This window comes from Sorex fumeus, unplaced genomic scaffold (assembly GCF_029834395.1).
Source record: "Sorex fumeus unplaced genomic scaffold, SorFum_2.1 ptg000028l, whole genome shotgun sequence".
Taxonomy (NCBI): Eukaryota; Metazoa; Chordata; class Mammalia; order Eulipotyphla; family Soricidae; genus Sorex; species Sorex fumeus.
In genome coordinates, this window is record NW_026606085.1 from 7,487,442 (window position 1) to 7,512,974 (window position 25,533).

The following is a 25,533-nucleotide window of genomic DNA, read 5'->3' on the forward strand; positions in this document are numbered from 1 at the left end:
ATGGAGAATCCAGCCAGTAACACAGCCGGGTCAGTGTCATGTGGTTTCTGGGACCTGGGGCCCGGGGATGGATGCTTGGGTGTGTGAATGGGGATAGTGGACACTCCCCCATGTGGCTGTGCTCAAGCATGTCTGGTTGACTGTGAGCTCGCCTGGGGTGGGGGCTCCAGGCAGTGTCCCCTTCTCCCTGCCAGGGCCCCACTTCGTCCCCCCACTCAGCCGTGAGGCTGCACACTTTGCCGTGGGCTCAGAGCAGATCCAGCATCTCATGTGGCAGTGAGGACTGGGTGTCCTCCCAGAGTTCAGGAATCTCTTATCCAGGAAACCCACTTCCTTTCTGTGGAACCATCTGCACCATGCACAACCTCCCTTCCTGCGCTCCAGGGGCTCCTGGCCAGTGAGGGGGGCACTCAGGGGGGTGTCCTGCACCATCATTTGGATACCGTTCACTCTCCACTGCGGTGATTCTCAGACCATGGTATGGACAGGAGGTCACAGGGCAGCTCTGCTATCTGCCTGCTGGCAGCTGCAGAACAAACACCAACCACTGCCCATCCACCATGGGCAACACCATGTCAGGTCCTTAGCTCGGGACCAGCATGTCATCAGGGGTTGATGCAGCTGCCTCCTTCGAGTCAAGGCTGGTGGAGGTGGGGGTTAGCTCTGTGCTCCATATATGTGACTTCCCGCTGGGCCCAGAGTGTCTGTTTCCCCCTCAACCCAACCCACCACAGCCCCGCCCTGGTATACTTGGTTGAGGAAAAGAATGGTCAGGATGGTCACTTCAGGAGTTGGAGTCTCACTTCTGTTCACTTTCCATGGGCTGGAACCCAAATGCCAGTATGGGCCCCCCATGAGCTTCAAGAATACTGGAAAATGGGGCCTCTGATGGGGACCGCCTTTAGCTTAGAGGCTCTCCGGCAGAGAGCGTGAACGAGTGGTACTGGAGAACCAGCAGCTTTCTGCCACAGTGTAGTTGATGGAGTGGATCCATGTCTGATTCAGATGAAAGTGTGAGCCAGTGGGTCCCTCTGCCACGGGCATCACAGAACCAGGTCCACTTCCAGTGGAGCCCACAGGCAGAGCCCAGGTGGCACCCTGGGAAGGAGTGTGCCTCCAGTGGGGCTGAGGCATGCATGGACAGGAAGGCAGAGGCAGGGCACAGGCCAACCTCACCACGTGACATGTTTGACTTTCCCTGAAGCTAACGCACCCTGAAAACTCTGTCTGTCTGCCTGGCTGACTTGGGAGGAAACTTCCCTTCCTGCGATTTCATTCCCATGCAGTATCCCTGTTTCCCTCAAGGGCTCCCATGCACAAGCCGATGTGTGTGTACCCACCCTCACCTCACTGAGGGAAAGCTTGGTGCTGCTGTATGGCCCGGAAACCTCCTGTGTGTTTCCTCTTTGCCTAGAGCTTCTAGTTTGACTGAGAAAATCAACTTCTGGCTTTCGGGCTTCTCGCATCCAGCAGTTGTCTGAGGAACCATGACCCCCCTGTGTAGAGCAGGCAATAAGTGCCTCCACTGTTCCCTTTATAATTGTACTTTTCTACAATTGCCAGAACTTCTCCTTGTGAGGCTGAGCTTCAGGAGTTAATGGAACAAATTGATATCATGGTAAGCAACAAAAAACTGGACTGGGAAAGGAAAATGCGAGCTCTGGAGACACGATTGGATCTTCGGGATCAAGAGTTGGCAAATGCACAGACTTGCCTGGATCAGAAAGGGCAGGAGGTACTGAAGCTACGTTGCCACCTCGTTGATCTGGCAGAGCACCGTGGACAGCGTTATCCCCTGGCCTTGCCTAGACAGACTTTATCGGGCACGGCAGTGACCTTAGTGGCAGCCCACGGGGCCACACCCGCCCTTTCAAGACAGTCGCCACCAGGGCCTGTGCGCCCGCACATATGTGCTGCCGCAGACTGGCCTGGGCACCCTGTGTCCCTCCCTCAGAGTTCCAGGGCTGTGCAACCTCTGTCATGCTTGGCAAAGCGAGTAGTTGGGGCACAGACCAGAGCAACGCTTCTCTCCAGTCGGCTCAAAATGAGCGAGAATGCCTCAGCTGAGGTGTGCAAGTGTGGCTACTTGGCAGCCAGGGCAGGCCAGGGGAACCAGGTGCTCTCCCCACTGGGCTTGGCATCTGCAGCCGCTTCTCTGGGGGAAGTGTGAGAGTTTCCCACATGCGACTGGGTCCCTGCCCACACTGTAGAGCTCAGCTCCCACGCAGAGATGGGCCTAGGTCTGAGCAGGCTCTGTAAGCCAGGGCTACAAGGCCTCTCTCAGAATGTCCTGAGTGCCCAGTAGATGCCAGCAGAGTCCACTGACCCGTGGAGGCAAGGAGGCATGAGACAGAGACAGAAGCATCAGCACACCTAGTCATGGTGCTGGGATGCCCAGAAAGTTGGTGTTGACTAAACCCGCAGCCAGATGTGGAGTGTTAGGGCCGGTGAGTGGTCAGTAGTCACCTTGCTGTGACTCCCCACCCCGGCACTGAACCGTGGCTGCTGGGGCATGAGGCTCTCCTCAGCCCACCCGTGGGCAGAGCTCACAGCACTAGTGTCTGGTGTGAGCCCTGGGCCACTCCATCAGGGACACAGAATCTGCCCTTGATTTGTGTGAATTGGTGCTCCTCATTTCCATAGTTTCTGGTTTTGTTAAAAAAGAAAAACCTTAAAAAAAAACCTATATAATTTTTTTCCTCTTGCAGGTGGGGTTGCTTCGACAGAAGTTGGACAGTCTGGAAAAATGCAACTTAGCAATGACTCAGAATTACGAAGGACAGCTGCAGAGCCTCAGAGCGCAAGTAAGGAGACGCCGCAGCTTGTGGCCAAGCACACACTCAGGGTCACTTGCGGGCCGTCACTAGCCTCTCTGCAAAGGCCTTTTAGATCCAGGTTTTCACCTAGCCACTGGGGCCCTGGGTGGCTCACATGTGGTAGCTGGAGTTGCTCTCCAGAGCGGACCACAGGCTCCCCTGGCTGGTACCCCAGGAGCTGTGTGTGGCAATCCCTCCTTCTGAATGTTGGGATAATGGGAATTAGCTGCATGAACCACAGCAGGAACAACCTTTCCTTGGTCACTAAAAGGCTATCCTTTTTTCTCCGACAGTTAAGGAAGTTGGTTACAATTAAAGAGGTCACTGTTAAAACTGGTTTTTTTGATGTTGCCACAGTGGGACTTTGACACAGGGCAGCATCTTCTGCCTGTGAGACCTCAGGAACTCTAACTTATTTCTCCTTTCTCCCTCCATTTCTTCACTGTGTGGTCAGCAGAGTCTCTCCCTCTGAGTACTCACATTCTGTCATGATTTGGGCATTGCAGACTCGAGTTAGACGCTGGTTCTTGCTTAGTCAGTGACTAGATCGGTTGGTTTGACCTTGTTCCTTTGGTCATACAAGGGTTTCATCTTAAAGACCTTGAATATTAAGTTTCTGGAACACCTTCTGACCAGGAGTTCAGATTTGTCACCAGGACCCCAGGAGATGAGGAGGGGAGAGGAGGATGAGAAATGTTCAGCAGTGAATTAGGGGAGCCAGAGTGATAGTATAGCAGGGAGGCACTTGCTTTTCACCGGCCAACCAGGTTCCATCTCCAGCACCCCACATGGCCTGAGCCCTACCAGGAATGATCCTTGAGCTCAAAGCCAGGAATTAGCCTTTAGAGCTGCCAGGTATGCCTGCCCCCTATCCCCCCCCAAAAAAACCTATAAGATTTCAAAAAAATATCTTCTGAAAGTTCCAGGAACTTGACACAAGATGTGAACTTATACATTTAAAAGGCTTACTGAACTTGGTGCTGGAGTGATAGCACAGCAGGTAGGGCGTTTGCCTTGCACAAAGCTGACCCGGGTTCGATCCCCAGCATCCCATATGGTCCCCTGAGCACGGCCAGGAGTAACTCCTGAATGTAAAGCTAGGAATAACCCCTGTGCATTGCCGGGTGTGACCCAAAAAAGCAAAAAAAAAAAAAAGCTTACTGAACTCAAAGGTGACAAACCCAAAGAATTCATTACCGAATCAAGAAGTTGAGGAGGTAAGGTGGTGAGGAGGAAGAGTTGAGGGGGAGGTGAGATGGGGAGGAGGAGGAGGTGAGGGGGAGGGGAGGTGGTAAAGAAGGTGAGGAGATGAGGAGAAGGTGAGGGGGAGGGGGGGAGGGAGGTGGGTAGGAGGAAGAGGTTAGGAGGAGGTGAGGTGGTGAGAAAGAGGTGGGAAGGAGAAGGAGGTGAGGTGGGCAGGAGGAGGTGTGAGGGGGAGGGGAGGTGGGGAGGAAGAGGAGATGAGGGGAAAGTGAGGTGGTGAGAAGGAGGTGAGAGGGAGGTGAGGTGGTGGGGAGGAGGAGGTGAGGAGGAGGTGAGGTGGTGCTCACCTTGACTCCCATATGGTTCCCTGAGCAGAGAACAGCCCCTGAAGCCCATAATGTGGCTCAGCAGAAAACACCCCACTCCCACCCCAAAAAAAGAATGTAGTACTAAGACAAATCAGAGTTCAAGTTCAGGAAGGTGGAGAGCTGTCTTGGCAACGCAGAGTTCTTTGCCCAGTGACAATGCCCTCAGGAGAGAAGGTGAAATCAGAACTTTCTCCCAGGAAGGAAAACTGAGTGCCACAAATAACCTATCCAGAAAAAAAAGTGAAGGAAGTTCTCTTAGAAGAAAAGGAAACAATGTATAAGTTCTCTTGAGTCATCCAGGAGGAATTTAAAGAAACGCTGGAAAGAGTAAAAACATCAATCATTTCTCTCAGTTTTCTAAACTGAGGCAGCTGAGCTATACTGTAACAGTACCTAGTGACTCAGTGTCTGAGGATATTTGACAATGGAGCGATAGCACAGCGGGTAGGGCGTTCGCCTTACAAGCGGCCAACATGGCCGACCCGAGTTCGATTCCTCCGCCCCTCTCCGAGAGCCCGGCAGGCTACCGAGAGTATTCGATATGCCAGATACAGTAACAACAAAGTCTCCAATGGGGACGTTACTGGGCCTGCTCGAGCAAATCGACGATCAACGGGAGAGCCTTTTTATGTTGTAAATGGGGAAGCATAAAGAGCATAAAGAGAATTAAAATTTCTACACTTAGCTTAAACTGGCAAAATATCAGCAGTAGACGGGATGCGTTATTTGTATATGATATAATGCCTCAAGCAGCAACTACAAATGCTGTTCAGAGACACCTGCAAAGACATTTCCAGTGAATCAGAATTAAGTTCTTTAATATGTTCAAATAACCTCAAAGGAAGATTGGCAGAGTAAATGCAAAAGTAAAATCACCCAACTATGTACTGTGTTCTATAAACTCACTTTAAATTTAACTGTGTGGTAAGTTGCAAATGAAAATATACCTTGCAACTAGGAGCCAGATGAGAAATCTGTCTCTTCAGAGAGAGTAAGAGTGAATCCCTTTTTGTTCTTGCTTTTGTTTTTGTCCTCACAGTGTGCTTGATGGGGTGAGGTGGGTGTGTGGTTCTCCAGGACCACACCTGAACAGGGTCTGGCCGTGCCTGGTGGTGCTTGGGTACTTGGTGGGACTCAGACACGAACTCACACACCCAAGGCAGTTGCTTGACCATTTGCAACACACCTGGTCCCTGCAGTAAATCTTCATGGCCTTGGACTGGACCCTGGTTTCTTAAGATGTGGTACCAAAATTGTAAGAAAAATCAGAAAATTTGATTTCATAAAAATTTAAAGATTTTTGTGCCTCAAAAATCTGTAAAGCTGATTAGAGGCTGCCTCTCGGAGAGCCTGGCAAGCTACCGAGAGTATCCCGCCTGCATGGCGGAGCCTGGCAAGCTACCCGTGGCGCACTTAATATGCCCAAAACAGTAACAATGATGGTCCTCATTCCCCTGACCCTGAAAGAGCCCCCAATATGCCATCGGGCTACACTAGCACATGACAGGGATGAATGGAGATGTTACTGGTGCCCGCTCGAGCAAATTGATGAACAATGGGGTGATAGTGTGATAGTGATAGTGCTTCAAAAGATAATATCACAAAAACTGAAAAGATGGGGCCAGGAGTGTGACTCTGTGGTCAGGCACTTGTCTTACATGTATGAGGCCCTAGGTTGGGTCCTGGCACCGCTCCATGCCCCAAAGAGAAGGGAGAGGTGTAAAGAACCAACCAAAGGACTGGAGTAGTATCACAGAGTGTAGGACACTTGCCTTGCATGTGCGTGGTCCGGGTTCGATCCCTGGCATCCCGTCTGGTCCTGAGCATCACCCTTGAGCACAGAGCCTAGAGCATTGCTTGAGCATCGCCAGGTGTGACCCAAACAAATCAAAGAGGAACCTGCCTAAAGGGAGAAAGCACCTTCATCAGAAAATCCGCAAGTGCTCTCTCCATGGTGGCTCAGCCCTCCCAGAAAGGGAAGTCCTGGCTATGCTCAGGTGGAGAAGCGAAGTGAGGGAAGCCAGGCTCTGTTTGACTCAACAGAAGCACATCTGTAGGTCTGTGGCAGCCGGGCCAGTGCATGCATGTACAGCCATTGCTAATAAGCTTGAGGCTTCTTTTGGAGAGGATGGAAATACTGTGAGCTCAGATAATAGGGCTCTGGCAACTTGGTGAATATGCCAAGGACCAATGAATGATATCCTTTTTTTTTTTTTTTTTTTTTTTTTGCTTTTTGGGTCACACCCAGCGATGCACAGGGGTTACTCCTGGCTCATGCACTCAGGAATCACTCGTAGCAGTGTTTGGGGGACCATATGGGATGCTGGGAATTGAACCCAGGTCGGCCGCATGTCCTACCCACTGTGCTATCACTCCAGCCCCAGATTAATATCCTTTATTTTTTATTTTTTTAATTTAATTTTTATTAGTGAAACACCATGAGGTACAGATGTAGACTTACAAATTTTTGTGCTTGGGTTTCAATTATACAATGATCAAATACCCATCCCTCCACCAGTGCCCATTTTCCACCACCACGGGTCCCAGTATCCCTCCCAACCCCCATCCCCCCACCCCACCCTGCCCAGAATGATATCCTTTAAAGAGTGGTTGAATTCTGTGTCAGTCAAAAAATTCTATGAGGATAAATATAGAGAGAAAGCAGAGTGCCAAATTACTAGCAGATAAAATAAACACAGCTGTTCATAACTTTGTATTAGCCAGAAACGGGGAACAGCCAGAGTGCTGGAATATGTGAATGGTTAAACAGACTGACAGTGTGCCAGCCTGTGGAATAGCAGTGGGCGATAAAAAGGAATTAGCTCTTGATATGTGCCTGGGTCTCAAGAGGACCCAGCAAGGGTCATTTAAGTATGACTCCATGATTCTATTTTACAGCATTCTCCAAATGTTATAAATTTCAGTAGTGCTAAACGAGGAGATGGAAAATGAGGTAGTGAGGGCGGGGGCTGAGGGGTGGCCCTGGGGACAGTGCTTCTGCTGCCTCAACTGTGCCTCATGAATCTGCATATGAGACTCACGTGATGGCAAGAGGTCTCTGTCGACAATGGTCAGCTTTGGCCACTTCGGTCCCCCAGGTGAAGGAGATGAGAGCCGTGGAGGGCTGGGGGCAGGGGAACATGCCCAGACCTCCTTGTTGGTATCTTTGTTACTGAATCTGTGATTCTTTTCAAACTTAAAAGTATCACTGTATCACTGTCACTGTATCAATGTCATCCTGTTGTTCATCCATGTACTCAAGCAGGCGCCAGTAACGTCTCTATCCCTCCTAGCCCTGAGATTTTAGCAGCCTCTTCTTACTTGTCTTTTCCCAGTGATTGGAGGCTCTTTCAGGGTCAGGGGAATGAGACTTATTACTGTTTTTGGCAATGGAATATGCCACAGGGAGCTTGTGAGGCTCTGTCCGTGCAGGTGGGATACTCTTGGTAGTTTGCCGGGCTCTCCGAGAGCATATATATATATATATATATATATATATATATATATATATATATACACATATATATAAATTTCTCCCTATGATTTGTTGCCTACTGTCTGAACCCCATCAAATATGGTGTAGTAATTATGGGAAATGGGTAGGAAGTGTCTTATGATGTGTTGCGTGGTCCGGAAAGCAGCCTAGAGCGTGGCGGTGGTTGTGTAGTGGAGGTCAGCTGCCGGGGCTGGGTCCCTTGGGGGCAGGGGGGCTCTCACTTGACCCACTCTGGGACACCCTGAGTGAAAACAGCCTGGCGCAGAGTCCTGTGGCATGGTAAAACAGTTTTCAGTATTTTTGGACTGAAAACTCAAAAGTAAAAGCAGAAATATACGTGCTGTGAGCACCTATATAGAAATTTCCTCACAGAATTGATAGTCTGTGCTGTTTTCAATCTGTATAATTAGAGTATAAGCTATGAAAGAATTATTGGTAAGTAGGGACAAATAAATGTTGAGATTCAAATTAAATCAGACATTGCAACATGACTAAGTATAGTATGTTATTTGTAATCTTTGTTGAATAAAGTCTGATTATCTTATTCATTACTGAAATTAAGAATGGCAACAGAAGATGGCACTAAGTAGAAAAAAAGCCTTGCTTTTTTAAAAAAAAATGATAACTTTGCTCAAGAATGGCTAAAACATAACTGAACAAACATTGATTATGTGAGTAATTATTCTACTGTGTAGTTAATGATGTCCCAAATTTACATGAGAGCTGAGTTATGTTTAGATTTAATAATTTAGTTTTAATAACCAACTCTATCCTCACTAATTAAAATGATTTACTGCATTTAGTTAGATTTCCAAAGGAGTACACAGATGAGAACTGCAGTGAACTTGAGTTAGAAACAACCAATTATAATAAAATGTTAGCATTCTTCATTGTTTACAGTTTTCCACGCTAACTAGTAGCTTTGAAAAACTGAGATTACACCAGATGAGACAAAGCAGATTTCGGAGAAGAGAGGTACCACACCTCAAAGAAGACATTCCCTTTGAACCAAGCAACTTGAACCAGAAGTTAGAGGTGAGCTGTGTTTCTGTACTTCCCCTGGGTGTCCGGGAGCCTTACCCAGGTGCCGGGGCTTCTCTCTGCCACAGACTCCAGTGCCACCCACTTCTGGCCAAGCATTGAGCCTGCCCTCTCAGTGACATTCCTGTGGGCACATAGTGAGTCAAAGCAGTTTGGGCATCTTTTATGCATATCAGCAGTTTTTTTGAGAGCCAAAAACTCAGCTGACATCTGGAAATCAAATGACCATGATAAAGGCTATTAGTAACTCCCACTGAACACCACAGTCATCATTAAAATAGGACTTGCAGTTTGGGTTCTTCACAAACGTAGTGTGGTTCTCTGAACACGCTTCCTGTGTGGTGGACACATCCGTTCTATGCCCCTGTTCCAGCTGGGTTCTCCCCTGTGCCCCTGCACTTCCCACAGGCTCTGTCCCATCCTCTGCTCAGGAGACCTCAGGCTGCCCCCAGGGGTCCCCACCTGCAGCCTGTGTCAGCTTCCCTTCTCCCCAGCCCCATTGCCTCTCCCCTTCATTCTGCCAGGCCCCGCCAGGCCCTGCCGTTCGTCCTGTCGTCCCTTCTCTTCCCTCCTGTGCAGCCAGCCTGGCGTGGGTTTCCAGGCCCCTCATCTCCTTCTCAAACGTTTTCTCTAAGATAGCTTTAATTGAAATGTTTCCTGTTTGTCCCTCCACTTTCTTTTAAAGGAATTTAGAGCAAAGTCCAGAGAATGGGATAAGCAAGAGATACTGTACCAGTCACATCTGGTTTCTGTAGATGCACAGCAGAAATTGTTGTCTGAGAAGTGTGATCAATTTCAGGTACATTAGCTACTGCTGTTCTCTGGTTAGGGTCTGAGGGTGACTACTAACCCTGGCACTGAGCAGGGTCAAGGGGCTGGCAGGCCTGGGCTAGGTTCACTCTCCTGAACTCATTCAATAACAGGTTTTGCGTCTGTGTCTGGGTTTTGTGTGTGTGTGTGTGTGTGTGTGTGTGTGTCTGTGTGTCTGTGTGTCTGTGTCTGTGTCTCTATTTGTTACTAGTCAGAATCTGAGATTGCTGGGCACCTCTCCTCAATGCCTAACAGCCAGGATGCAGTAGCTAGTGAGAGGCACCACAATCCCTTTAGAACTCAAAAGAGTGGGGGTTGGAGTGATAGCACAGCGGGTAGGGCGTTTGCCTTGCACACCGCCGAGCCAGGTTCGATTCCCAGCATCCCATATGGTCCCCCAGCACCGCCAGGAGGAATTCCTGAGTGCAGAGCCAGGAGTAATCCCTGAGCATTGCTGGGTGTGACCCAAAGCAAAAATAATAACAATAATAATAAAATAAATTAAAAAAAAACTCAAAAGAGTGAAGGAAACGCACAGCTGCATTAAGCAGGAAATGTCCAGTCGGTGGAGAGTGGAGCTGGTCCCCTGCGGACAGCAGGCAAACATGAGCACTGAGACAGGAGCCAAAAGCTGATTCAGGAGGAGCTGGGGGGGTTGTCTGGGGTCCCTGCAGGATGTGTATGTGGGGGGGCTGTCAGAGGTCCCTGCAGGGTTTATGGGTGGGGGACTGTCTGGGGTCCCTGCAGGGTTTATGGGTGGGGGACTGTCTGGGGTCCCTGCAGGGTATGTATGTGGGGGGCTGTCTGGGGTCCCTGCAGGATTTATGGGTGGGGGGCTGTCTGGGGTCCCTGCAGGGTATATATGTGGGGGGCTATATGGGGTCCCTGCAAGGTTTATGGGTGGGGGGCTGTCTGTGGTCCCTGTGGTGTGTGTGTGTATGTGGGGAGTGTCTTTGATTAGCCTAGAGAGCCGGTCACAGGTTTGTAACCAGCCTTAAAGGCATGGTGAGGTAGGATCGGACAGCACTCTGCTGCCTAGCAACCAAGCAGCACCCCTCAGCCGTGAGAGAAGAGGAAGCCCTGCAATTGGCTGCAGTTTGGATGCACAAGGGCCTCAGTGGGTCAGGAAGGATGACAACCCCAAATGACCGTGCCTCTGTGGAGCAGGAAGAAGCGGGCAGGGCTTCGATGGAAGCCAAGCTACCTGACTGGGCTCTGCAGTGAGTGATGCAGGAGAAGTGGAGACCATGAGAAGGGCATGGGTTGAGCTTGGGGCACCGGAGGGAGGATGCCTCCTCCCTGAACCAGTGGCCTGCACAGTCAGGCCTGGAATGTGGAGCTTACTGACACCAGTGACAAGCTACAGTTTTGATGGACATACTTAATTTTCATTTTTTATTGTTGCCTGAATTATATGTTATACATGTTTGCTGGAGCGATGGTACAGCAGGTAGGGCGTTTGCCTTGCACGCAGCTGACCGGGTTAGATTTTTCTGCCCCTCTCAGAGAGCCGGGCAAGCTACCGAGAGTATCCCACCCAAAAGGCAGAGCCTGAAAAGCTCCTTGTGGAGTATTCATATGCCAAAAACAGTAACAACAAGTCTCGCAATGGAGACATTACTTGTGCCCTTTAGCCAATGATGAACAATGGTAGGACATTGCTGCATGTTTGCTGAACTCAGCACTACAAAGGAAAATTAATGGTCTCAAACCTACCCCACTCACCCATTGTATTTGAGTGCTGTTAACAACTAGGTATTTGTCTTTCCAGATTTTTTTCATTTATTTATAGAAACATATAAACTGAGTTTGTGTGAAAATTGTAAACTTCCCTTTAAAAATTTTTAACTTCCCTTTTTAAATGTGCTTTTCTTAAGCCATCAAAAAACCTTTCAATAGACTGAACATGTTTGCCACTCAATGCCTCTTTTGCAAACCTTAGCAACCAAAAGGAGAGAAAGAACAAAAGGGATGGGGTGGGGGTACGGGAGGGGTGGGAGGGTTACTGGGATCATTGGTGGTGGAGAATGGGCACTAGTGGAGGGATGGGTACTTGATCATTGTATGACTGAAACCCAAGTACAAGAACTTGTAAGGTCAACAACTGTACCACATGGAGTTTCACTAATAAAAAAATTTAAAAACAAAACAAAACAAACAAACAAACAAAGCCTTTCAAATCATATATAAAACTTTTACCTAGTTCTGCATAATATTTCTTCAAAGGTATAAATACGCTATACTGTAGCATATAGGAAATGTATATGGCATGATTCTTTCAATCGTTGATTAAAGCTCATTTTACATGTAGTTTTTTGCTGCTTCAATACGATAAATACTTCTTTAATTTTACTCCTTCCCTTTGGTAGGTAAAAGCCTAGATAGAATTGCTGTGCCAGAGGATGTCCGTTTAGATCCTCACAAACACTAGCAGAGCACTTCCGGGTCAGGTGGGGTCACTTCCCCAGACAGACTGGGCCCTGGCCAAGTGGGCTCCACCCACCCAGACTGTTCCCAGCGGGCACTGAGCTTGGCTTTGCTGCTTTTAGGGCTCTTTGTGCCTCTGAGCTTCTCCTCTGTTTCTTCTTTCTCTTGTGTCTACTCTTTTTTCTTATCCAGGCATAGACATTTTGCAGACAAGAGATGATTACCCTTTGTTATGTATGTTGGCAATTTTTTTTTCACAAACTAATATTTTTTTTTTTTGCTTTTTGGGTCACACCCGGCGATGCTCAGGGGTTACTCCTGGCTAATGCACTCAGGAATTGCTCCTGGCGGTGCTCGGGGGACCATATGGGATGCTGGGAATTGAACCTGTGTCAGCCATGTTGGCTGCGTGCAAGGCAAACGCCCTGCCCGCTGTGCTATCGCTCCAGCCCCTACAAACTAATTTTAAAACTATTTTTTGCTTATCTTGATTTTTTAGCCCCAACAGACATTTGCAACTACATATTATCAAGTGACTCCATAATTTTCTTCTTGAGATAGCTTCTAAACTTTCTTCTTGGGTAATAAAACTTTCTTAGTCTACACCTATGCTCTGAGCTTACACAACATACTTTCCCTTTATGCCATCTAAAATTGAGATTCCAGAATAAACACAAAGGATGAAGCTTTCTTATCTATTAACGTATTTAAAAATATTTCTCCTAATTCTTCTCTATTACTCTTTGATTTATGCCAGCTTAAGTATGACAGTGCCATTTAATTTGGAGTTTTCACATTTCTCAGAAACAGGCACAAAATTTCCAGACCCAAATAAATGGCAAGAAGCAGTTCCCGGAGGGCTGCAACTCTGAAATCCCTCAGATGATCTGTGAGACAGAGCCCAGCTTCGATGCCAGCGAAAAAGACGAGTTCATTATCGAGAAGTTAAAGTCAGCTGTGAGCGAGATTGCGTTCAGCAGGAATAAGTTACAGGATGAAAATCAAAGGCTCTTACAAGAACTGAAAATGTACCAAAGACAGTGTCAGGTGAAGATGATTATTTTGAGGGGGGTGGATTAGGGGACTTGGAGTAACCTCCCCAGAAGTGCTTGAGGGTCCCTGTGGTACTTGAGTCCCACAGGAGATGGGTCCCCAGGGTGGTGCCAGGGACCAGTCTTAGGTCCCAGTGTGTATTTGCAGTGATATTGCCTGTAAGTTGTGTGAGGACTCACAGATATGTGACTTTGAAAGTGAACTTTCTATTGCTGTGTGACTTCTGTTTGTGACGTCTCTTTGTAAGTAGTTCTAGCACCCCAGGTCCTGCAGTGACCAGAGAGTGTAGGACCAGGGCTGGTGACAGCACATAGGGTTCAGACCCTCCATGAAAGGCCTCAGGCAACCCCTTTCACCCCTCCCTGCTCATGAGTAACTTTGCTGTGTGTATGTGCTTCAGAAAATTTCCCCCTTGGCTGCTGGGATTGGTGAATTGTCCAAACATTACTTGCCTTAATCAAAGAATCTTTTCGTTTTTCAGTGTCTCTCTTTCCACATGGTGATGCTAAACAGCACTCATCAAAGTTAGCTGGCAGCCCTTTCTCCCCTGCATAAGCATTCCTTATCCACGGAAAGGAATCGCAAATTCCTTGCCACAACCTGTGTCTTTTCCTCTTCCTACAGACATTCCATCTCTTTCGGGCAAAATATCTCTGGCAGCCTTGGGGTAGGATGTTCTAGTGACACACTGACAAAGCAGGGACCCTAGAAGTGAACTCTCGGTGTGACCCTGGTTGTGATCCTGAGTGTGACCCTAGTTATGACCCTGGTGTGACATCTTTAGGTGTGACCCTGGGTATGACTCTACTGTGACTTCTTTACTTGGGAGAAATATTAGGCTGTGCTAACATCTCATTGACTAGTCTTTATAGTTGCAAACCTGTTTCATGTTTCTTTTCATTTTTCATTTCAGACCTCATCTGAAAGGTCTAAAAATCCAGTCGGTCTAAAACTAGACTAGTTTCAGACTGATCAGTTGATAGATTTTTTTTTATCCAGATTCCCAAATATGAGCACTGAAATGTCTCATTTTCATTTAGGCCATGGAAGCAGGACTCTCGGAGGTGAAAAGCGAGTTGCAGTCCCGCGATGATCTCCTGAGGGTTGTGGAAATGGAGCGGTTGCAGCTGCACAGAGAGTTACTGAAGCTCGGAGAGTGTCAGAATGCACAGGAAACTAAGAGAAGGTATGCACTTTGTTCCAGCCTCACCTGTGAGCAGTCATCTGTCTGTCATTCCTGGGTTTGATTTTCTTCATGTGGTTTAAGGCTTTTGTTGTTGTTGTTTGGGGGCTGGTGACATATTCAGCCTCGCTCAGGGCTTACTCCTGGCTCTGTGTTCAGGGTCTCTCCTGGCAGTTTTTAGGGTCCATGTGGAGTGCTGGGGATTGAACATAGGTCAGCCATGTGCAGGGCAAATGTCTTACCCACTGTGCTCTCTCTCTGGACCCATAAGTGTTTTTATTTTGGAATCTGTTCAGAAGTTCTTGGAAATAGGATGTTGTAACCACATAAATTCTTCAGAACTCCCAGACTGGCTGATATCTTGGGTCCAGTTCGGAAACGAGTGTTTTCTCCCCTGGGCACCTTTTGGTGATGTGGCCTACTAGGTGAATCTCCCTGGCTGGCCTGCTGTGGAAGTGAGCATTTCCGGGCACTTCTCTGGCTCTCTTTGGGAATTGTGCTCTGGGCACTAGTCTCTGCTTTCCCCGCTGGCATCCTTATATGGTCGCTGCTCATTCTGTTGACCCACTGTGAAGAGCAGAGATGTGACCCGCTCTCCAGCTGGGCTGTCAGGGCCAATCACTTTGGATCCCTCTTGAGCAGTAGTTGGTCCCCTCGGATGTCTCCAGAAATGCCATTTCCAAGAAGCTGAGTAAGTCAGCTGAATTTCCTTTTTTTCATTGTTGTTATTTGTTTTATTTTGTGTTTCTTTTGTGGTCACTCCCAGCGATGCTCAGGGCTCACTCCTGGCAGTGCTCAGGGGACAATATGGAATGCCAAGGATCGAACTTAGGTCAGCTGTATGTAAGGCAAACGACCTCCCAAACTATCACTCCAGCCCTGAATTTCCTTTTTTAAGCAGGTTATCATATCATTTTATTATTGGAAGCTGCCTCTTCTGCTTATCCAAGAATTATACCTATGTAGCAAACTCAGTATTCAAACAATTTTAAATATATAGTTGAAATTCCCCCATTACTTGCTGTAGCACTGTAGCACTGTCCTCCCATTGTTCATCTATTTGCTCGAGTGGGCACTAGTAACATCTCCATTGTGAGACTTGTTGTTACTGGTTTTGGCATATTGAATGCGCCACGGGACCTTGCCAGGCTCTGGCATGCAGGTGGGATACTCTCGGTAGCTTGCCTGGCTCTCTGAGAGGGGCGGAGGAATCAAACCCAGATCTGCTGCATGCAAGGCAAATGCCCTACTCCCTGTGCTATCGCTCCATCCCCCATTAATTGCTACCCAGAAGAAAATATCTGCTCTCAGTAATTTTTTTTTCAACAAAGCCATGGCCTATTTCTGCAGCATACAGTGGTCTGAAGTAACAACAAAAGCATAATGACAGATCCAGTTGAACATAATTTTTACTCATTTTAATTTGTAGATTTGAATCGTCTTATTCCCCTTCTGTTAACAGCCCAGAAAAGAAAAAGAAGGAGCTGATCTCAGTGCTCCCAGATCCACAGAGTCGAGAGAAAGACTCAAGCACGGTAGGAGAACGCTGACCCCTCACTCACAGATGGGAGAGGAAACTGCTTCCAAACTTCTCTTCTGCATTTCACCTAGCGCTTGCAAATTGCTGGCAGAGGTGCTTTCACATTAAGTGTCTTACCACAAAGAAAAAAGCACTTTTCTTTTGGTTTGGACCAGACCCCGCGGTGCGTGGAGGCCAGTCCCGAGTTGGTGCTCGGGTTGTCCCCAGCACCACTGGGCAGACCTGGGCTCTAAGCGTGCACCGACCTGGGGGCTCTGTCCAGACCTCAAGGCAGAAACGTTCTCCAGAGCAAGGTCCTTGGGAGGTCAGGAGTGGACATGCCGCTTCCAGGTGGTGGCCACAGGCCAGGCTATTTGGTGTGCCACTCATTTGGGTGGGGGCAGGGCCAAGCTGCACGTAGCAGTCAGTGATGGTGCGTATCCCCTGGAGACAGACAACAGAGCAGAGATTGGGCGGAGGAGAAACCATGGCTCTGGGGAGAGATGTTTCACGCGCACCCCCAAGACTGCTCCAGTGTGGGGGGTTGGAGTGCAGCGTGGGGGTGGGTGCGACTGCAAAGGGCCCCTGTGCTGCAGACCAGAAGCCGGCTATACCCTGAGGAGGAGCCGGAGCGCATGCGGGCCGAGATCTCGGCACTCACGGAGGAGCTGCAGCAGAAGGAGCTCACCATCGCCATGGTCATGAAGAAGGCAGCACTGTTGGAGAGGCAGCTCAAGGCTGAGCTGGAGATCAAGGAGAAGATGCTGGCCAAGCAGCAGGTGTGCTCCGTTGCTCCCACCTGCGGTCACCTGGTCCAGAAGAGGCAGCGGGAAAGTCACAAAGTTTCCCATTTGCTGCTATGAAATTCTTCCCTAAAAAGCCTGACTTTGGCGGCTGGGGAGAGAGGGGAGCAGGAAGGGCTCGTGCATGGCAAGCAGCTGGCCAGATCCAAGCCCTGGCCTCCGGTGAATTGTTCCCCTGAGTTCTCCAGGAGTGATCCCAGAGCACAGAGCCAGGAGGCATGCCTGAGCACTTTCAGGGGTGGCCCCAAAACAAAACCAAGATTTCCTTTGGGGGCCTGAGCACAGGTCAGTGGCAAGGCAGCTGCCTGCAGTCCCCTCACCAGCACCCCTCATGTCCAGTGTGATCCCCAGAGAGACAGGACAGAGGAGGGGCAGCGCCCATAGTGGCCATGTCTGCCTGGTCCCGGCACTGTGGCAGGCCCTGAAGACTTCCCAGTGTGCCCCTAATGAACAGAAGACAAAAAAGAGGGTGGGACTCGTGTTGTACAGGTACCAACACAGCCCCGTGACTATGTGCGTGACCTTTAGTTCTGGCTCCTAAACAAACAAGCCAGCTGGGCTCCATGCCGTGAGAGGGCACCTGGTTTACACTGCTCATGCCCAGCAGCGTTACCCGCCGCGCTGGAACCACCCCCCTGCAGGGTTGAGCTCTTACTCAATCCCCACACAGCTCTTACCTCCCTCAGGTGTTGGATACGCACCGAGCGACCAGGATGGAAAGCACGCACATGAAGGGAATGATGGGCGACTTGGACACCGGGCGGCTCCTGGTAATGTGCTGGGGGAGTGGTCGAGCCAGGAGGGCGTTGGGGCACTGGCTGTGCTGGGCATCTGCCTTTCCCTTCTCACCTCTGTTCTTTTCATGGCCCCGACCCAGCTCTGATCATCTCCTCAAACCTGTGCCTCCCTGCTTTGACCTGCCCTCACCTCCGAGTTCCTCCCTCCCACCTCGCCTTCCTCTGCTGCCCCTCAGAGTAAATGGTCCCTCACCCTGGTTTGGTTTGGGTCTGGCTGGTTGGGGGCCTTGCTGTCCCTGCAGTAGCACCCAGCGTCCACTCACAGTGAGAGCCGTGAGCGCTGGCTGTGCCCGCCTCTGCTTCTAGCCCATGACTCAGCCCAGGCCTTTCAGCCTTGAACGTGAGAACGTAGCGAAATGCCTTGTCACTTGTTAGCATTTACCTGCTCCGAAAGAGTTCCAGGCTTCCCCTCTCCACAGGAGGGACACTTTGCCCACCTGTTTTGACCTTGGTTTCCTCGACCATGGAATGAACTGGAGCTGGGGGACCTTTATTTGAGGCCCTATGGTCAGGCCTCAATGGCCCTCCTTACCCAGCCCCGCTGTCCGACACTCCAGGGTTCTCGGGCCCCAGGTCAGCCTCAGGAGGGATGAGTGGGACCCTCTGCTGATGTGGAGCCAGAGCTCAGGAAGATGTGGACACAGGTAAGTGAAGTGCCTGCTCGCTTGCCACCTGGCCCCTGAGACCCACTGCCTCTGGAAGTAGGAGTGCCCACCGGGACTGGGGGGTTATTGTTGCAAAACCTTCCACCCAAACTCCCAGGGACCTGCATTCTCTCCCCCGTGGGGATCTGGGCTTGTTCATTCAAGAACTAAAACATAAAGATGGATACAGAAGAAGCTAGTCACCCCCGTCCTGGTCCGGCCCCAGTTTGGACTTGCGACCCCAGACCTAAAGGGTTTCCTCTCCACTGGCTGGGCCCCTTCCCACAACTGGGGCTGCCTCCCCACCTGTGGCCAGTGGCTCTCTGACTCTGTGGAGAAACTCCTTTTTATTTTTCCTAATGCCTTAGGAAACACCGTTGTATGTTTCCCAGAAGTTAGGAAAAATAAATTAGGGCTAGAAATTAGGGCTGGAGCGATAGCACAGCAAGTATGGTGTTTGCCTTGCACACGGCCGAACCAGGAGACCCAGGTTCAATTCCTCCACCCCTCTCAGAGAGCCCAGCAAGCTACTGAGAGTATCTCACCTGCACGGCAAAGCCTGGCAAGCTACCCATGATGTGTTCGATATGCCAAACACAGTAACAACAAGTCTCACAATGGAGACGTTACTGGGCCCGCTCGAGCAAATCGATGAACAACGGGAGGACAGTGCTACAGTGCAGTGCAGGAAAAATGAATTTGTATTCATCTAGAATATATATCATTTTAAATAAATTGCATTCTGATGGACATGGTATTTCAAGGCAAACGCTCTGCCCGCTCTGCTATCGCTCCAGTGTTGAACACGTGCATTTACGTAGATCATGTATGGAGTCAGGTGTTCATTTAGGGGCTTCAGTGCTTCAGAACTGGATCTCACTGTCTGCGTGTCTCTTTCCTGTGCGCGTCCTTATGGCAGACAGGCCCTTCATTCTGTGGAATGCCTACTAATGTAAATGTATCAACCTTTATTCAGCTGAGATTTCCCAGTCAATCGAATCATCATTTGCTCCAAACTTTCTGGACCTTTGTTCAAATGACTACCTACCACAGTAAAGAGCATTCTTTCCTTATGTTTGGGAGGGGTTTGGGGATTCAGCTGCTTGTGGGATTAGTGCTAATTAGCTTGTGCTAATCTCAGCACTTTGTTCTGCACTCCGATGGCTGCTGTCAGGAGCCCTGGCTGCTCCCTCCTTTCTGGCAGGTGCCCGAGCCCTTGGTGCTCTCTCAGGGCTTCTCAGGGGTGCATTGATTGACCACTCTGACCACACTTAGCCAATAGTATTGGCAGTGTGGGCTAATGCAAATACAGACCTTCTCCACTTTTCTGCTTCGATGACTTTCTCTTGTCAGTTTATAACAGCACTTTTCTAAAGAGTGCATTGCTTGTTCTAAGCACTGAGCACTACTGGGGTTAGCCCAAAAGCAAAAAAAAAAAAAAATCTTAACTTGTATTTGTCAAATGTGTATACCTTTTTATTCATAGTTTCTGAATGTCATCCGCAAATGATTCTTCTAACTTCTAGACAGTTTCTAGTTTCTTATATTTTCTTTAAAGGCTTTTACATTTTTCATCAGTCATTAATTTATTTAAATTGTGATTTTGTATGCAAGGCAAACGCTCTGCCCGCTGTGCTATCACTCCAACATGGCCGACCCGAGTTCGATTCCTCCGCCCCTCTCGGAGAACCCAGCAAGCTACCGAGAGTATCTCGCTGGCACGGCAAAACCTGGCAAGCTCCCTGTGGCGTATTCGATATGCCAAACACAGTAACAATTGTCACAATGGAGACGTTCCTGGGCCCACTCAAGCAAATTGATGAACAACGGGAGGACAGTAACAGTGTGATTTTGTATAAAATGGCAACCCAATTAAAATTTTATGTGAGAGCCTGAGTGATAGTACAGCGGGTAGGCATTTTGCCTTGCATGTGGCTGACCTAGGTTAAATTCCTGGCACCCTTTATGATCCCCTGAGCACCACCAGGAGTAATTCCTGAGGGCAGAGCCAGGCATAACCCCTGAGCAAAAAAAGCCAAAAAAAATTTATATGAGAAAAATTTTTATAAGAGATAAAAATAGGGGCTGGAGCGATAGCACAGTGGGCAGGGTGTTTGCATTGCACACAGCTGACCTGGGTTCAATTCCCAGCATCCCATATGGTCCCCTGAGCACCACCGGGAGTAATTCCTGAGTGCAAAGCCAGGAGTAACCCCTGTGCATTGCTGGGTGTGACCAAAAAAAGCAAAAAAAAAAGAGAGAGAGAGATAAAAATAGATGGGGCTGGAACGATAGTACAGCGGGTAGGGCATTTGTCTTGCACGCGACTGACCTGGGTTCGATTCCCAGCATTCCTCAAGTACCACCAGGAGTAGTTCCTGAGTGCAGAGTCAGGAGTAACCCCTGTACACCACCGAGTGTGACCCCCCCCAAAAAAAAGAGATAAAAATTGATGAATGTGAAGCTCAGTTTTTCCAGTTTCTCCTGTACATGGTGTGGTATGGGGCGGTGCTCATGTCCTCACATGTCTAGGCCCTCCTGCTTAGTCAGAGGCACGGATGTCCACAAGAACGCGCCACTGTGCTTGAGAGGCAGCCCATGCCTTATCCCGTCCGGAAAGTCCTGGGTCCAGCAGGACCCAGGCATCAGTGCACATTGAGTTCTTTGTTGCAGCAGCATAATTTTACACAGATCCACTTGCTGGATGCCTTTCACACATGGTAGTTCACTGTCTGGTCCCCCGAGCCCACAAGGAGTGATCCCTGCACAGAACTAGGAGTTGGCCCCGAGCACCACAGGGTGTGACTCAAAAACAGAAACAAAAAACTGTAAAGCTCTTCTATTAGCTTTTAGCACTCGATAGTTAAAGATTTCTTGAAAAATATTATGTGTTAATACAGCCCATAACTGGTTAATCCATTCTGAAATAATTGGAACGGTTGAAGTAAACATATGATTAATTGGTGCTGAAATTTTCTGACAATAGTTACAACAGTGACAATAATCATTGATATATGTGGGGGCCAGAGCTATAGTACAGTGGGTAGGGCATTCGCCTTGCACATAGCCAACCTGGGTTCGATCCCCAACATCCCATACGGTTCCTTGAGCACTGCCAGGAGTAATTCCTGAGTGCAGAGCCAGGAGTAACCCCTGAGCATCACCGGGTGCTACCCAAAAAAAGCAAAAAACAAAAACAAAATCCAAAAAATATGTAGTATTTGGATCTTCTCAAAATAATCTGTCTTTCCCCTTCTAGAAAGGTGAAATGTCTCCAAGGTAGATCATTTCTGAGTAACCAGAGCGGCTTCCCAGGGCAGTGGCCCTGCGCACACTCTGCTGTGAGGAGGGGCTGTGGGAAGGGGCTGCAGGAGGCACATCACCAACCCGAACTAAGGGCCAGACCACAAGACCCGTATGGCCGAGAAGCATCTTCTCACAGCCGCTGTTCTGTTCTCTAGAGGATGGACTTCAGCGGGAGTCACTCAGGGCATCCAACTCTTAACAAGCTGGAAAGTGAAAATGAAAGACTCCGGCATGACCTCGCGAAGCTCCATGCCTCTGGGAACCCGGCGTGGGCTCCCCAGAACACCTATGAAGAAGCGGGATACTGTACGTACCCCAGACATGCCAGAATGGACAAGAACGAGAACAGGTATGTCACTTTTGTGCCCACGGACATTGCACTTAACTGTGTGTTCATTGCAAAGTGGACCGTTCTGTGAGGTGACCCAGTGTGGGTGCATTGTTTCATGCGAAAGCCTGTGGATGCTTTTAAACTAGAAAGTTAAGGGCCAAGATCCAGCACAGCAGGGAGGACACCTTCTTGGCACATGGCCGACCTGGGTTCAATCCCTGGCATCCCATGTGGTCCACTGAACCCCACCAGATGTGATCCTTGAACACAGAGCCAGGAGTAAACTGAGGACTTCTGGGTGTGAGCCAAAAACCAAACAGTGAAAATGAAAAATAAAGTAACTGGGCTGAGGATCCCGTGAGGTTTCACTCACCTCACTGTGGTGCAGGAGGGTGTTGCCAGTCTGTGGCACCGGGCTGATCTGGAGGGACAAGAGCAGCCCTCTGGGGTCACTCTGTTCACATGAAGACAGTAGATCTCTTGGGGGTCACTAAGTCACCTCTTCTTGAGAAGAGGGCAGTGGGCACCACATAAATCTGGAGGTGTCTGTGCTGCCCCTTCTAAGAATCTGGTGTGTCACAGAGTCGGCGCTGGTGTGAGCGGGCCACACATGGGCGTGAGTCTGATGTCATTGTTCAGGCTCCCCCATGGGGCTGCGGGCCGCCCTCGAGGTTTCCTGAGGGAGGACTCACATGCTTTCAGATCTTCAGTTTAGAGCTAAGTCACTATTTCAGCATGAGAGTAAACTAATTTAGGGACTGCAGAGATAGTGCAGTGGGTGGGGTGTTTGCCTGACAAGGCCCACAAAGGTCCAATCCTTAGCATCCCAGATGGTCTCCCCAGCTCGTCAAGAGTGATCCCTGAGCACCAAGCCAGAAATATACCCTGAGTACTGCCAGTATGCTCCCCTCCCCCGAAAAGAGTAAACTAATTTATTCAAGTCAGTAAAAATATTTGTGGAGTGAGAACGATTTCCCATTGGTTTTCGACTTGGAATCTGCTCAGCAAACAGGCTGTAATGTGACCCTGTGTGCTGTGCGTGTTCAGGCCAGACCCCACTGCCTGGACTCCCCAGGGCCTGCTCAGAAGCTGTGATTTCCTAGGGACCCTCGACTCTGCTCACAGAGACTGGCATCCATTGAACCACACTGTGTCCCTCAGTTTCTCCTGATGGACAAAGATCATCACGGGGTTTTCTGAGGAATGCAGGAGACCTGGCTTTGACCCCTGGCACCCAAGATGGTCCCCAAGCCTTTCCAGGAGTGATCCCTGAGGACAGAGTCAGGAGTAGACCCTGAGTGTTGCCAGGTGTGGTCCCAGAGTGAAATGGAAAATTCTATCCATACTACAAAATCCAAATGGGTCATTGAGAAAATGGTTCAGATACTTCAGGACCGACAATGCTTTTCCTGCCATCCCTGGATGGCTGAGAGTGCAGGGAGATCCCAAAGTCGCTTCTGCGTCCCCTTTCTCCTGCTGTGTTGAGAAGTCTGGTGTTCCCATACAGCCAACCCTCCCTCCTGCGTATGCGCCTGCAGGATCTGAGGCATTTGCCATCATTATTGTTTGGTGTTACTGTTAACTTCATCTTCATTGTTCTTTGGTGTTTTTGTTTGGGGTCACACCTGGCTCCGCACTCAGGGATCACTGGCAGTACTCGGGGGATGCTATAGGGTGCTGGGAAACAAACCCAGGTCAGCCATGTGCAAAGCAGACACCCTCCCCTCTGTCCTGCTGCCCACTGGACCGTCCATTGTCTCCCTGCACATTACGCGCCCAGAACCTCAGCTCGCTGTGCAGCTTAGTTTCCATGGTGACCAGGGCTTGGGAGAAAGGCCTTGAGGAAGCTATGGCTCGAGATAAGTAAACATACGTAAAAGAATGCTGTGCTTTCTGTCGTGATTCACAGGCGCCTCCCAACTGTCATTGCTGTGTGTATACGTATCTTAGAGAAGGGCTACGCAAGGGCAAGCCTAATGAGCTTTGCACAGAAACAGGAAGAATAATGTGAATGTTTTTGAACTGTGTAAACTTAGAGTATTGAAGCCATTGGAAATAGTTGCTATCTATAAAGAATTTGAATTACTAGAAAGAAGAAATACTTTTGGGGTGCCACACCTAGCAGGGCTCACTCCTGGCTCCGTGCTCAAGCTTCACTCTTGGTGGGACTCAGGGGGACCATATAGGGTTCTGGAGATTGAACACGGGTCAGCTGTGCATAAGATTAGTGTCCTAAGTACTATCCTCCGGCCCCCAGAAGTGTGGTTCTTGAGAAAGGTGAAGTGAGGTCAGGAATGCAGAACGAGGCTGGCAGCCCAGTGGCAGTGGTCTTCACTGTTGGTGAGACTTTTCTCAGGCCCATTTTATGTTGTTCAGTTAAGTAGTGGAGTGATAAATGTCGAGGCCAGGATGGGTAGATCCCATCTGGCAGCAGAGCCGACCAGCGGGGCCAAAGGCTGTCCTGCAGGGTGGAGCCCAGGTCAGGCTCACGAATCTCCCGAGCGGACTAGAATGACTCATCAGGAAGCTGGTGCCTGGTGCCTTGGGTTGTTCCAGTGAAGCCCAAGCTCCAGTGCTCAGGGAGCAGCAACTTCTGTCCCTTCTCTTGTAGACTTAGCCCCAACAGGAGTGCCACGCCTCCACTGTCCCCTCTGCCGTTCCCGTGCAAGGACATGAGCGGTGAGGACGCCTGCTTCTCCCTGGTAAGTGGCCTGTGCTTGGCCTCTGGGGGCTGGCAGTGCTGGCAGCGGTCTCAGGTGGCAGCGGTCTCAGCACAGTCCTTCGAGGAGGGCGGGGGAGCTGGCCTGTATCAGCAGGAAACCAGCCCTTGGGTCTGAGGGAGTCTGCCCTGTCTCTGACTCCCAGGTTCACCCAGACCCTCCAAAGTCAGTGACACGCTGTTGGGCCCATAAGAGTGGGCATACATGCAGAAACTCACGCCTCAGGTGGACAGCACAAGATGGGCTCACAAAGGGGCCAAGCAGTAACTCAGTCCCACACATGCCTTTGTTGTTGTTGTTGCTGGGGGCCCACACCAGAGGCGCTCAGGGCTCTGGCACCATCGTGGTGCTGGGTAGGACGGGGACGCTGCATGCAACACAAGTGCCTACCCACAGCATAAGTGCCCCAGCCCCAGTCCGAGCCCTATTGAGTTCCTGTTTCCAGACACAATCATTGCTTTGCCAGTGCACAGAGCACGCCTCAGACAGGCTCAACAGGAACCCTGGGCCTGGCTGGCATTGCAGCCAGACTCCAGTTTCCTCTCCAGACATTTCTCGGGGGGGGGGGGGGGGAGTTGGTTTCCCCAGCTTAGGACCCTCCTTGTCAGCAAGAGCTGCAGGTCTGGCCGTATCAGGGTGCGGCGCCCGGAAACGGCTGTGTCCCCACCTGGGTTTCTTTCTCTCCCTGTTTGTCTCTAGTCTCCCCCTGAGATCGCCTTCCCAGCCTCTCTGGCCACACAGCATTTCCTTCTGGAGGAAGAAAGGCGAGCGCGAGAGCTTGAGAAACTTCTCAATACACACATCGATGAACTGCAAAGACACACAGAATTCACTCTTAATAAATACACCAAGCTAAAGCAAAATAGACACATCTGAGCTTTTCAACATTTTTTATTTGCTTCCCCCACCCTAAGAAAAAAAAGCTCTGGCCAAATATTTATAAAGCCAACCAAATGAAACAAATTCTGATGTTTTTGTGAGTAAATCATTTCTGTAAGGCAGCTAGAGAATAGCAA

General features: G+C 49.5%; 1 protein-coding gene across 1 annotated transcript; it reads left to right on the forward strand.

Moving 5' to 3' along the window:
- On the forward strand, nucleotides 1-25,533 carry DEUP1 (deuterosome assembly protein 1). The gene is made up of 13 exons (XM_056115212.1): nucleotides 1-29; nucleotides 1,564-1,735; nucleotides 2,709-2,804; nucleotides 8,784-8,918; nucleotides 9,610-9,723; nucleotides 12,966-13,208; nucleotides 14,255-14,400; nucleotides 15,827-15,932; nucleotides 16,513-16,695; nucleotides 17,406-17,489; nucleotides 21,622-21,815; nucleotides 24,409-24,499; nucleotides 25,217-25,533. Exons 1-13 carry the CDS (start codon nucleotides 1-3, stop codon nucleotides 25,391-25,393), a joined length of 1,770 nt encoding a protein of 589 aa, XP_055971187.1. The 3' UTR covers nucleotides 25,394-25,533.